Raw genomic sequence first — 14,230 nt, 5'->3', positions numbered from 1 at the left:
TTTATCTCTCCCTTTCCTGCCCCCATCACCATCCTGTACTATCCCCTTTGGTAACCATAACTTTGTTTTTTATGCTGGTGAGTTTATTTTGTGAATAAGTTCATTTGTATCATTTATTTCAGTTCAACATATAATATCCTATGATATTTGTCTTTCTCTGTCTGATTTCCCATAGAATAATCTCTAAGTCTGTCTATATTGCTGCAAAAGGCATTACCTTTATTGTGTTTTATGCTGTGGAGGTGGCAACCCACTTCAGTGTTCTTGCCTGGAGAATTTCATGGACAGGGGAGTCTGGCAGGCTGCAGGCCATGGGGTCTTAAAGAGTTGGATACGGCTGAGCTACTTGCACTTCACAATATTCCCTTGTATATATGTACCACGTATTCTTTATCCCTTTGTCTGTCAGTGAACATTTAGGTTGCCGCCATGTTTTGGCGGGTATAAATAGTGCTGCTAAAACATTGGGGTGCATGTGTCATTTTGAATTAGATTTCATCCTTACTGGATATATGCCCAGGATTGGAATTGCTGGTTCATGTGATAGCTCTATTTTTAGTTCTTTATGGAGCCTCCATGCTATTCTCCAAAGTGGCAGTACCAATTTATGTTCCTTCCAACAATGTAGGAGCATTCTCTTTTCTCCACACCCTCTCAAGCATTTATTGTTTCTAGACTTTTTGATGGTGGTCATTCTGACCAGTGTGAGGTGATAGTTTTGTGGTTTTGATTTGCATTTCTCTCATAAGTAGAGATGTCAAACATCTTTTCAGGTGACTGGTGGCCATCTGTTTGTCTCCTTTGGAGAAATATCTGTTTTGATCTTCTGCCCAGTTTTTGATTGGGTAGTTTGTTTGTTTTGATATTAAGCTGTATGAACTGTTTGTATATTTTAGAAATAAATCCCCTATAGGTATCATCATTTGCATATATAGTCTCCTAGTCCAAAAGTTGAATTTTTGTTCTTTTTTTGGTTTCCTTTGCTTTGCAAAAAGGTTTTAAATTTAATTAGGTCTCATTTGTTTGATTTTGCTTTTGTTACCATGACTCTAAGAGATAGATCCAAAAAAAATTTGCTGACATTTATGTCAGTGTTTTGCATTTGTTTTCCACTATGAATTATATAGTATCTGGCCTTGCATTTAGATGTTTAACACATTTTGAGTTTATTTTTGTATGTGGTGTTAGAGAATGTTGTAATTTCATTCTTTTTCATATAACTATGCATTTATCCCAGCATCACTTATTGAAGAGACTTCTTCATTCTATATTCTTTCCTCCTTTGTTATAGAATAATTGACTCTAAGTAAACTGGTTTATTTCTGGGTTTTCTATCCTGTTCTACCGATCTGTATTTCTGTTTTGTGCCATCATCATACCACTTCCCTGGTGGCTCAGACGGTAAAGCCATCTGCCTACAATGCAGGAGACCCAGGTCCAAGTTCAGTCCCTGGGTGAGGAAGATCTGCTGGAGAAGGAAATGGCAACCAACTTCAGTATTCTTACCTGGAGAATCCCATGGACAGAGGAACCTGGTAGGCTATAGTCGATGGGATCACAAAGAGTTGGACACGACTGAGCCACTTCACTTTCACTTTGTTGACTGTCAGTTTGTAGTGTAGTCTGAACTCAGGGAACATGATTCCTCCAGCTCTGTTCTTTGTCAAGATCATTTTAGATATCAGAGTCTTTTGTATTTTGGTACAAATTAAGTTTTTCTTTGTTTTATGAAATATGTCATTGTTAATTTGATAAGGGTTGCATTGAATATGTCGATTGCCTTGGATAGTATGGTCATTTTGACAGTGTTACTTCTTTCAATCCAAGAACATGGTATATGTTTGTGCCATCTGTTTGTGTCATCTTTGGTATCAGTCATCAGCATCTTATAGTTTTATTAGTACAGTTCTTTTAACTTCTTAGGTAGGTTTATTCCTTAAAATTTTATGCTTTTCTATGAGATGGTGAATGGGATTGTTTGATTAATTTCACTTTCTGATATATCATTATTAGTGTATAGAAATGCAGCAGTTTTCTATATATTTTGTATCCAGCAAGTTGACTCATTGATGAGGTCATCTGGTGGCATCTTCGGGATTTTCTGTCTGTAGCATCATAGTGACAGCTTTACTTCTTTTTAATTTTTTTTAACTTGAATTCCTTTTGTTTCTTTTTATTTTCTGATTGTTGTGGCTAGGACTTCCAAAAATATGTTCAATAAAAGTGGCAATAGTGAACATTCTTGTCTTATTCATGTTGTTAAGTGGAATGCTTTCAGTGTTTCCCTGTTGAGTATGATGTTAGCTGTGTGTTTGACATATACAGTCTTAATTATGTTGAGGTGGGGTCCATCTGTGCTGACTTTCTAAAGGGTTTTTATCATAAATGGCACTTGAATTTTGTCAGAACCTTTTCTGCATCTATTGATGATCATATGGTTTTTAGTCTTCAACTGTTAATGTGGTGTATCATAGTGATTAACTTGTGGATATTGAGAAATCTTGCATCCCTGCAATAAATCCCACTTGATCATGGTGTGATCCTTTTATGACCTTTTATGTATTAGTAACTGTTTGAATCTGCTCTTTTGAACTCAGGGAAGGTCTAGGAGAATAAAGCCTTTTTCTACGAAAAAGAGTTGGGTGCCTCAGAAAGGCTTTTGTAACTGGGAAGGTCTTCCAGAGTCAGTTTCAGTCCCTCCTTTTCTTTGATACTCCTGAATCTTGAGATGAACATGTGTGGAAGAAGAAATGAAATAAATGTCCAATAGAGAGGTTAATCATACTTGACAGAGGAACCCAGGTTTAGATAGCCTTTTCCTGGATTTTCCTTCTGATTTCTGCTGATAAGATTCTTACACAATATCCTGGAATATTGTGTATGTTTTTCTTGAATATAAGCATTCCATTGTAACTTAACAAAATTCACAGTTGGATACATTACATTGTAAATAGTATAACAGGTATTATCCTGCTTTCTCCATATATCACAGTCACTTTTAAAATTTCTCTTGTTTCTGTCCCATACCCATAGTATAATGCCCATAAACTTACTGAACCAGTTCTTTTCTTTTAAAGTCAGTATATTAGTTTGTGCTCTCAGTTATTTTCCCAAAGACATGCAGTCACAAGCTGATATCTGACATAAACCTGTGTACCCTATGCTCCACGCAGGCCCTTTCTTAGTCCTGACCATTCCTCACATAGTACCTTGATATGGATGGAAACATTGTTCATACCTATCACATCCCTCCACGATCTACATACTCTCACTGTAAAGATAACGTCTGGTCATTTATTGAACAAGTTTCTCAGGACATGACCTAAATCACTCTGTGCATCCATGATGACTGACAACCCATTTCAAGATGGGATGGTTGAATAATAGTTAAACAGACTACTTCTGACTTGTATCTTCCTTGACATTTTCTTTCTAAGTTCCCTATATGTTTTTTTTTTCTTTTTTAAATATTTTCTAGTCTATTCATTTGGCAGGTGGTCATGTTTACAATTAAGTTTTCTCAGTCTGTAGGTTCAGATTCATATCCTGGTTCTCTTACCAGTTTGTGTACCAATTGGGTGTGTCTCCTGCTCTGATTAGAGAAAAACATGTTAATTTACCTCAAGCCTGTTAAAGCAAATTAGTGCTATCAGTAGTACATGTTTTATAGTAAATACTCAAAATGTATTTTTGTTTAAAAAAGGTAATGTCTATATTCCGTCATGTTCTTTATGATACGACTTTATCTACATTATATCTTTTTAAATTTTTATTTATTTTTTACTCAAAGGATAATGGCTTTACGGAATTTTGTTTTCTGTCAAATCCCAACTACATTATATCTTGTATGCTTTTCACTTGCAACATTTTTCAGCAATATTGTGTCTGACCCTAGTCAATAAATACACAAAGCACTCTTTATTTATTATATTATGGTGCCATTAAACTAGGTAATTAAGAATAGTGCATGGCTAGAGATCAGCCTTCCTTGATGGCTCGGTGGTAAAGAATTCACCTGCATAATGCAGAAGATGCAGGTTTGATCCCTGAGTCAGGAAGATCCCGTGGAGAAGGAAATGGCAACCCACTCCACTATTCTTGCCTGGGAAATCCCATGGACAGAGGAGTCCAGTGCGCTACAGTGCACGTGGTCACAAACAGTCAAACACGACTGAGCAACTGAACAACAACAACATAGGTAGGGATTGCTTTGTTTATTGGCTGTAAGAAAACCGGTGAATATTTTACATCTTAATTTATGTATCATTTACAGATGATGGTCTTTTAGCGTGTATTCTGCAATACAGCTGACACATACTACTTGTTAATGTTGTAAAATGCCTTTTCTTTTTGGGTACGTAGTTCTATAGCAGATTTAGAAAACTACGTTGTTTCCAAAAAATTGTTTTAGTCATATTCTTCATTTTCTCATTTGTTTTCAATTGTAAACAACCAATTATGAATAGTTATTAATTGGATAAGCTTGGTTTTGGATTATTTACTGTTACAATATATAATATTTTGTTTAGAATTTATTTATGTATAGTAAGTATGGAGAACACAGTGATAGTGTAATATTTTTCTTTTCAATTTGAGACAACTGTTGATTGATACCTTCCTAGGGTCCTGGTAGAAAAATACTCTGTTTTTGAGAGTTGGCATAAGATTGTCCAATGTGAGTGTTTGGCATATGGTTTTTAAAACTGTGCTACCTTAACAGTGAATTTATACCATGCTTTCTTAAGTTAAGAATTCTATACCTTTAGTGTTTCTAAAAACTTAAGGTCATCATTGTGGTGTTTCATAACTTGGCATAAATATTACTTTTGGTATAATATATATTCAACATGAAACATTTATTTTTGAATTATTGTGAGCAGGATACCTATGATTCTTTTTATCTTGTAGATATCTCTCCTACACATGTGATCAAGCATTTACAACTGGAAGCGAACAGTGATAAAGTAGAAACATTCCAAACATTGATGCTGGGAAGACCTGAAAGCTGTGAAATCAAACATTTTCATCTTTGGGAAAGTCAGGAAAATATGTGTGACTTTGAGTGTCAGGGGAGAGAAGACAAAAGAAATTACAAAGGAACACCTGTAAGCCTTAATGAAAATGTGCCTGATGGAAGAGATTCGCATGATAGGAAGGATGCACGAATCAAGCCCTTTGGAAACAGGTTTGGACTTAACTTTCAGGATAAACTGCAGATATTTCAAACTGGTGGGATAATTTCTGAATATAATGAAGTTGAGAGGTCTGTCAACAACAGTTTCTCATTTTCACCACTTCAAAGAATTCCTCCTTGTGTCCAAACCAGTGTTTCTAATATATATGGGAATGGTTTTATGAATCCTTCAGTAACAACACAAGAACTCAAAGCACACAAGGAAAATCCTTACAAATGTGATGACTGTGGCAAGGCTTTTAGTCACAGCTCACACCTCAGGAGACATAAGAAAATTCATACAGGAAAGAAATTATTTAAATGTGATATATGTGGCAAAGTCTTCAGCGGAAATTCAAACCTTGCTGTTCATCAGAGAGTTCATACTGGAGAGAAACCTTACAAATGTTATGAGTGTGGCAAGGCCTTTCGTGTAAAGTCAATCCTTTTAAGTCATCAGACAGTTCATACTGGAGAGAAACTTTACAAATGTGATGAGTGTGGCAAGGCCTTTCGTATAAAGTCATACCTTTTAAGTCATCAGACAGTTCATACTGGTGAGAAACCTTACAAATGTGATGAGTGTGGCAAGGCCTTTCGTATAAAGTCATCACTTTTAAGTCATCAGACAGTTCATACTGGAGAGAAACTTTACAAATGTGGTGAGTGTGGCAAGGCCTTTCGTATAAAGTCATACCTTTTAAGTCATCAGACAGTTCATACTGGTGAGAAACCTTACAAATGTGATGAGTGTGGCAAGGCCTTTTGTGCAAAGTCAGCCATTTTAAGTCATCAGAGAGTTCATACTGGAGAGAAACCTTACAAATGTGATGAGTGTGGCAAGGCCTTTCCTGTAAAGTCCACCCTTTTAAGGCATCAGACAGTTCATACTGGTGAGAAACCGTACAAATGTGATGAGTGTGGCAAGGCCTTTCCCATAAAGTCAACCCTTTCAAAGCATCAGACAATTCATACTGGAGAGAAACCTTACAAATGTGATGAGTGTGGAAAGGCCTTTCGTTTAAAGTCAATCCTTTTAAAGCATCAGACAATTCATACTGGAGAGAAACCTTACAAATGTGATGAGTGTGGTAAGGCCTTTCGTGTAAAGTCAACCGTTTTAAGTCATCAGGCAGTTCATACTGGTGAGAAACCTTACAAATGTGATGAGTGTGGAAGAGTCTTCCGTAAAAAACCACAGCTTCAACGTCACTGCAGAATTCATACTGGAGAGAGACCTTTCAGATGTAATGAGTGTGGCAAGTTCTTTAGTCGAAATTCACACCTTAAAAGACATCGGAGAATACATATAGAGAAACCTTTCAAATGTTTCGAGTGTGGAAAATCCTTTACTCAGGTCACAGCACTCACTAAACATCAGAAAATCCATACATGATATGAATGTGGTATATGGTAGAAGTCTTCAAAATTCAAAGTTCAAAATTCACACCCTACTGTTGGTCAGAGAATTCGTACTACTGAGAAACCATACAAATATCGTGAGTGTGGCAACATCTTAGGCTTCATGAGAAAATTCATACTGGATAGAAGCCAGATATATATGTATTGATTAATCAGGTCTTTAGAACGTGAATTCATTCTAGAACGATTCCTCACCAATTTCACAAATGTTAAAAAAAGAAAAAAAACCCTATCCTCACATCTCACATCTCACCAGTAGTATCAGAGTATTTATCCCAGAGAAAACACACAGCAATGTAATATGTGCGGCAAGGATCTTCTTACCTAGAAGTCACAAGATAGGAACATAGTGGAGCCATACTTCCCAGACACAGTGGTTGTGGCAAATCCTTTACCTTTTTCACTCTATGTATTCTCTGATGACTTTAGTTCAGGTACTCAGCAACTGCAGTAAGTCCAGATTTGAAGAGAAGCTACACAGATCTTTTGTGTAAAAGAAACCCGAATTCTAACTCAGCAAAGATGATTCTTTGGGACAGTAGTCCACCATTTTTTGGGCTCCTGGCTTTCTGAATAAAGTCAGTATTCCTTGCCCAACAAGTAGTCTCTCAGTTTATTGGCCTGTTGTGTGCTGAGCTCTATGAGCTTGGCTTTGGTAATACATTGATCTAATGCATTTGCTATATACGTTTCATGATGGTCTCTGGGAAGGAATCAATGAGATGAAGGGGCCGACTTCATTAGATACAATTCATTCACATCCACGTTTCCTGGAAAAACACACAGCCTGAATTACAAAATTCAATAGTGTGTGTGAATTAGCAACAGGGAGGGCAGAAAATAATGTAAAACTAGGACATGACCCATCATGGTCAGTAGGATCAGGAAGCTCTTCCGTACATAGTACAGTCTGTTATAAAACATAATGTTCTACCAACTGACCTTGAACAGAGTAAGCAAGATGTTAAAAGGACTGGGCTTTTTGTAGGAGAGGGACAGTTACCAGGGACTGATGGTGTGCTAGGAACAATGCATAGGAAAAGGGTCATGTTCTCCATTGGATAGAAATAACTGTTGTATATATGATTAAAGAAGAGTTACTCCTATTTGTGGAAATTGAAGACAGAGCTGTCACGGTCTTTGTAGACTGGGACCTGGTGACTGGAGTCGACGAGAAGAAGGAAGCAGGGGACCCAAGTCTCGAGTGAAACAAGGGTGCTTTATTTGCAGAAACGCATGTTTATGTATCTTTATACAAGGCAGCTTTAGGCAGTAAAAAACTTGAGCAAAAACAAAGCCAAGCAAATAATAATCTTGAAGGAGCCAGAAAGCATTCCATATCCTGAGTAAGAGGGACATAATTGAATAGATTACCTTTAAGTAAAAGGTCACTGAAGGGAATCCAAGCAGATGCTTTTTCTCATGACCTCAGTCCTGAACACTGCGTGCAGCTCTGCTCGTTCCTGTTCTCCAGGAACTGATAAGGAATAGAGTCCTTGAGAAATGGCACACAAAAGAAGAAAATATCATGTTGGATCCTTTAAAGTTGAATGTCCCCTGACAGTTCCCCCTTTTTTATTTTTTCATAATTGAGTATGAATATGACGGCGCACAAAGCACCAGCAGCTGCAACGGCACACAGAGTGTGGCCGAGAGGAGCTACCCCACGTCCTGAGGTCAGGCGCAGAGGCCGGGAGGACCCCATGCCCAAGGGTCGGCAGCCAAGAGGAGTTACCTCATGTCTGAAGTCAGGGGCAGCGTCTGAGAATGCCAGGCTGCGACGGCACAGGAATGGCCGGGAGGAGCTACCCCACGTCCAAGGTTAGGGTCGACAGCCAAGAGGAGCTACCCTGCATCCAAGGTCAGGGGCGGCTGCTGGGAGGACCAACCCCACGTCCAAGGAGTGGTGGGTGCGTGGGTGAAGAAGGGCCTAAGGAGCTTTTCCACAGTCAAGGTCAGGAGGGGCGGTGGTAAGGAGATACCCCTCGTCCAAGGTAAGGAGCAGCGGCTGTGCTTTGCTGGAGCAGCCATGAAGAGATACCCCACGCCCAAGGTAAGAGAAACCCAAGTAAGACAGCAGTTGTTTCAAGAGGGCAGACACACTGAAACCATAAACACAGAAAACTAGTCAATCTAATCATGCTAGGACCACAGCCTTGTCTAACTCTGTGAAACTAAGCCATGCTGTGTGAGGCCACCCATCACAGGCGGGTCAGGTGGAGAGGTCTGACAGAATGTGGTCCGCTGGAGAAGGGAATAGCAAACCACTTCAGTATTCTTGTCTTGAGAACCCCATGAACAGTATGAAAAGCCAAATGATAGGACACTGAAAGAGGAACTCCCCAGGTTAGTAGGTGGCCAATATGCTACTGAAGATCAGTGGAGAAATAACTCCAGAAAGAATGAAGGGATAGAGCCAAAGCAAAAACACTACCCAGCTGTGGATGTGACTGGTGATAGAAGCAAGGTCTGATGCTGTAAAGAGCAATATTGCATAGGAACCTGGAATGTCAGGTCCATGAATCAAGGCAAATTGGAAGTGGTCAAACAGGAGAACGTCGACATTCTAGGAATCAGCAAACTAAAATGGATTGGAATGGGTGAATTTAACTCAGATGACCGTTATATCTACCACTGCGGGCAGGAATCCCTTAGAAGAAATGGAGTGGCCATCATGGTGAACAAGAGTCCAAACTGCAATACTTGGATGCAATCTCAAAAACGACAGAATGATCTCTCTTCGTTTCCAAGGCAAAACATTCAATATCACAGTAATCCAAGTCTATGCCCAAACCAGTAATGCTGAAGAAGCTGAAGTTGAATGTTTCTATGAAGAACTACAAGATCTTTTAGAACTAACACCCAAAAAAGATATTCTTTTCATTATAGGGGACTGGAATGCAAAAGTAGGAAGTCAAGAAACACCTGGGGAAACAGGCAAATTTGGCCTTCGAATACAGAATGAAGTAGGGAAAAGACTAATAGAGTTTTACCAAGACAATGCACTGGTCATAGCAAACACCCTCTTTCAACAACACAAGAGAAGACTCTACACATGGACATCACCAGATGATCAACACAGAAATCAGATTGATTATATTCTTTCCAGCCAAAGATGGACAAGCTCTTTACAGTCAACAAAACAAGACCGGGAGCTGACTGTGGCCCAGATCATGAACTCCTTATTGACAAATTCAGACTTAAATTGAAGAAAGTAGGGAAAACCACTAGACCATTCAGCTATGACCTAAATCAAATCCCTTATGATTATACAGTGGAAGTGGGAAATACATTTAAGGGAGTAGATCTGATAGATAGAATGCCTGATGAATTATGGATGGAGGTTCGTGACATTGTGCAGGAGACAGGGATCAAGACCATCCCCATGGAAAAGAAATGCAAAAAAGAAAAATGGCTGTCTGAGGAGGCCTTACAAATAGCTGTGAAAAGAGAAGTGAAAAGCAGAGGAGAAAAGGAAAAATACAGGCATCTGAATGCAGAGTTCCAAAGAATAGCAAGAAGAAATAAGAAAGCCTTCCTCAGTGATCAATGCAAAGAAATAGAGGCAAACAACAGAACGGGAAAGACTAGAGATCTCTTCAAGAAAATTAGAGATACCAAGGGAACATTTCATGCAATGATGGGCTCGATAAAGGACAGAAATGGTATGGACCTAACAGAAGCAGAAGATATCAAGAAGAGGTAGCAAGAATACACAGAAGAACTGTACAAAAAAGATCTACACGATCCAGATAATCACAATGGTGTGATCACTGACCTACAGCCAGACATCCTGGAATGTGAAGTCAAGTGGGCCTTAGAAAGCATCACTACTAACAAAGCTAGTGGAGGTGATGGAATTCCAGTTGAGGTATTTCAATCCTGAAAGATGATGCTGTGAAAGTGCTGCACTCAATGTGCCAGCAAATTTGGAAAACTCAGCAGTGGCCACAAGACTGGAAACGGTCAGTTTTCATTCCAATCCCAAAGAAAGGCAATGCCAAAGAATGCTCAAACTACCGCACAATTGCACTCATCTCACATGCTAGTAAAGTAATGCTCAAAATTCTCCAAGCCAGGCTTCAGCAGTGCATGAACCGTGAACTTCCAGGTGTTCAAGCTGGTTTTAGAACAGGCAGAGGAACCAGAGATGAAATTGCCAACATCTGCTGGATCATGGAAAAAGCAAAAGTTCCAGAAAAACATCTATTTCTGCTTTATTCACTATGCCAAAGCCTTTGGCTATGTGGATCACAATAAACTGTGGAAAATTCTAAAAGAAATGAAAATACCAGACCACCTGACCTGCCTCTTGAGAAACCTGTATGCAGATCAGGAAGAAGCAGTGATTACTGGACACGGAACAACAGACTGGTTCCAAATAGGAAAAGGAGTACGTCAAGGCTGTATATCATCACCCTGCTTATTTAGCTTCTATGCAGAGTACATCATGAGAAATGCTGGGCTGGAAGAAGCAGAAGCTGGAATCAAGATTGCTAGGGGAAGTATCAATAACGTCAGATATGCAGATGACACCACCCTTATGGCAGAAAGTGAAGAGAAACTAAAGAGCCTCTTGATGAAAGTGAAAGTGGAGAGTGAAAAAGTTGGCTTAAAGCTCAACATTGAGAAAACAAAGATCATGGCATGTGGTCCCATCACTTCATGGCAAAGAGATGGGCAAACAGTGGAACTAGTGTCAGACTTTATTTTTCTGGGATCCAAAGCCACTGCAGGTCATGACTGAAGCCATGAAACTGAAAGATGCTTACTCTTTGGAAGAAAAGTTATGACCAACCTAGATAGCATGTTGAAAAGCAGAAACATTACTTTGCCAACAAAGGTCCGTGTCTTTAAGGGTATGGTTTTTCCAGTGGTCATGTATGGATGTGGAAGTTGGAGTATGAAGCAAGCTGAGTGCCGAAGAATTGATGCTTTTGAACTGTGGTGTTGGAGAAGACTCTTGAGAATCCCTTGGACTGCAAGGAGATCCACCCAGTCCATTCTGAAGGAGATCAGCCCTGGGTGTTATCTGGAAGGACTGAGGCAAAAGCTGAAACTCCAGTACTTTGGCCACCTCATGCGAAGAGCTGACTCATTGTAAAAGACTCTGATGCTGGGAGGGATTGGGGGCAGGAGGAGAAGGGGATGACAGAGGATGAGATGGCTGGATGGCATCACTGACTCGATGGAAGTGAGTCTGAGTGAACTGCAAGAGTTGGTGACGGACAGGGAGGCCTGGCGCGCTATGATTCATGGGGTTGCAAAGAGTCGGACATGACTGAGCGACTGAACTGAACTGGTATAATTGATTCAGAAGATAAGGGAGAAATTCAAATTATGATGTCATCTCCAATACTATGGCAGTTCAAAAAGGGGGACAAAGTTGCCCAACTACTTCTTTTTCCTTACACGTCTATTAACTCCTCTATTGGCATCTGGACAGGTGGATTTGGTAGTACAGATCAAAAACAATCCTTATGGACGTCAATAGTATCTGAATATGCACGACCAAATATAAATATCAAAATTAATGGCAAAAGATTTTCTGGTGTTCTTGATACTGTATCCGACTTTACTATTATTTCTAAACATTTATGGCCCAAATCTTGGCCTATACGGAGAATTTCTTGCCCAATTGTAGGACTTTCTCAAACCAAAGTACAGGAGGTTTATTAAAGTGTCCAAATATATCCATATGAGGGACCAAAAGGCCAGCCTGCAACATTACGACCTTATGTGATAGATATTATTTTATTTTAATATGAAGAGATTTACTTATGCAACGGCAAACTCAAATATATATTCCACATTTTCCCTAGGGGCCACTGCTCACTTAAAAAATCAATGCAATTATTAAAATTACTTGGAAGAATGATGAGCCTATTTGGACAGAGCAATGGCCCCTCACAAAAGAGAAATTGGAGGCTACTAAAGAGCTTATCAATACACAATTGTTATCAAAGCACATTGAGGAATCTTATTCCCCTTGGCATTCTCCAATTTTCGTAATAAAGAAATCTGGCAAATGGCATCTCTAAACAGACCTTAGAAAAATTAATATATCTATGAAACATGGGTGCATTGCAACCAGGAATTCCATCACCTGCCACTATCCCTCAAAACTGGCATATTATTATTACAGATTTACAAGATTGCTTTTTTTACTATACCTTTACACCTTCTAGACCCAGAGAGATTTGCTTTCTCTCTTCCTTATCCTAATCATATCGGGCCTAATAAACGACATCAGTGGACTGTATTGCTTCAAGGAATGATGAATTCTCCCACCATGTGTCATTTGTAGCCAAAGCCCTTGAACCTGTGAGAAAACAATTTCCTAACTTTCTTGTTATTCATTATATGGATGATATATTGTTTTCAGCTCCATCTATATTAGAAACTCAACAAATGTTTGGCATAGCTCAACAATGCTTGAAAGACACTGGATTAAGCATTGCTCCTGAAAACATTCAAACCTCTACTGCTTACCATTACTTAGGATCTGTTGTTAATAGACAACGTATTACTCCCCAACTAACACAGATTCATGTTGACAAGTTATCAACCTTGAATGATTTTCAAAAACTTTTAGGCGATATAAACTGGATTAGGCCCACTTTAGGCATTGCAAATGATCAACTGACTAATGTATTGAATACTTTGAAAGGAGATCCCTATTTAAATAGCCCTCGTTTAATACAAAATAAATTGCAGAAACAGTTTCTGACTCGTATTAGACTTGAATTACCTCTCGAGTTGTTTATACTCCCTTCTCTCCATTCCCCCACGGACTTCTTGCCCAACAAGAACACCCGGTAGAATGGATCTAAACCCATTTTAGAGGGACAAGGTCACTTATGGCCTATCTTGATTTGATCGCTCTAATAATTATCAATGGGAGAAATAGAACTAAGACTCTAGTTGGCTCCGATCCTCATAAAATTGTAATTAATAAATCTCAATTGGAGAATGCACTACAAATGTCTACCAATTTCCAAATAGCCTTTCTGGAATATTTTAAAGATATTTCATTTCATTATCCTTCTAACAAACTCTGGAATTTCTTCGAAAATACTGAATTTATTGTCTCTTGCATTGTCACATTACAACCTATACCTCAAGCTGATGTTTTTTATATAGATGGGACTAAAAACACCAAAGCCTCATTCTGGTCTGTCAAAGAATATAAAGTCTTTTATACTAAATTTCATTCTGCTCAACAAAACGAATTATATACTCTCATTTAAGTTATTCACCTACATCCTTACCCTATTAATATAGTCTCTGACTCCTTATGTTCAGTTTTTATATTAGGATAACCTCTATTATAAATTCCAATCCACCTATTATTCAACTTTTTCTCGAACTACAGTCTGTTATTAGGGACTGAACTTCCCGCATTTATATTACCCATATTCGAACACATTCCTGCCTTCCCGGCCCTATGACTCATGGTAATGAACAAGCCGATAAACTTGTTTCTTTTGCTACTCCCGAGGAGCAACATGCTCTATTGTACAATAATGCTGGCTCCTTAAACCAAATTTAGAAACTTCCGTACTGCCATGCTAAAGAAATCATTAATAATTGCTCTACTTGTAGACTTCTACATCTTCGACCCATTGCACAGGA

At 38.8% G+C, this 14,230-nt stretch overlaps 1 protein-coding gene across 8 annotated transcripts in view; it reads left to right on the top strand.

Annotated features, from left to right (window-relative positions):
• Positions 1–14,230, top strand: part of LOC113875584 (zinc finger protein 347-like) — a 47,147-nt gene that overhangs the window by 32,049 nt on the left and 868 nt on the right. For 7 of the 8 annotated variants that reach the window (XM_027514109.1, XM_027514113.1, XM_027514111.1 and 4 more), the window contains one exon: positions 4,909–7,195. In XM_027514109.1, coding sequence (XP_027369910.1) covers positions 4,909–6,569 — 1,661 coding nt within the window. In that variant the 3' untranslated portion in view covers positions 6,570–7,195. Of the gene's footprint in view, positions 1–4,908; positions 8,417–14,230 lie in introns of those variants that run through there. The other variant, XR_003506295.1, reaches the window with a different exon arrangement.

The sequence above is a fragment of the Bos indicus x Bos taurus genome, chromosome 18 (genome assembly GCF_003369695.1).
Source record: "Bos indicus x Bos taurus breed Angus x Brahman F1 hybrid chromosome 18, Bos_hybrid_MaternalHap_v2.0, whole genome shotgun sequence".
In the NCBI taxonomy this organism is placed as follows: Eukaryota; Metazoa; Chordata; class Mammalia; order Artiodactyla; family Bovidae; genus Bos; species Bos indicus x Bos taurus.
This window is presented reverse-complemented; position numbering and strand designations above follow the sequence as displayed.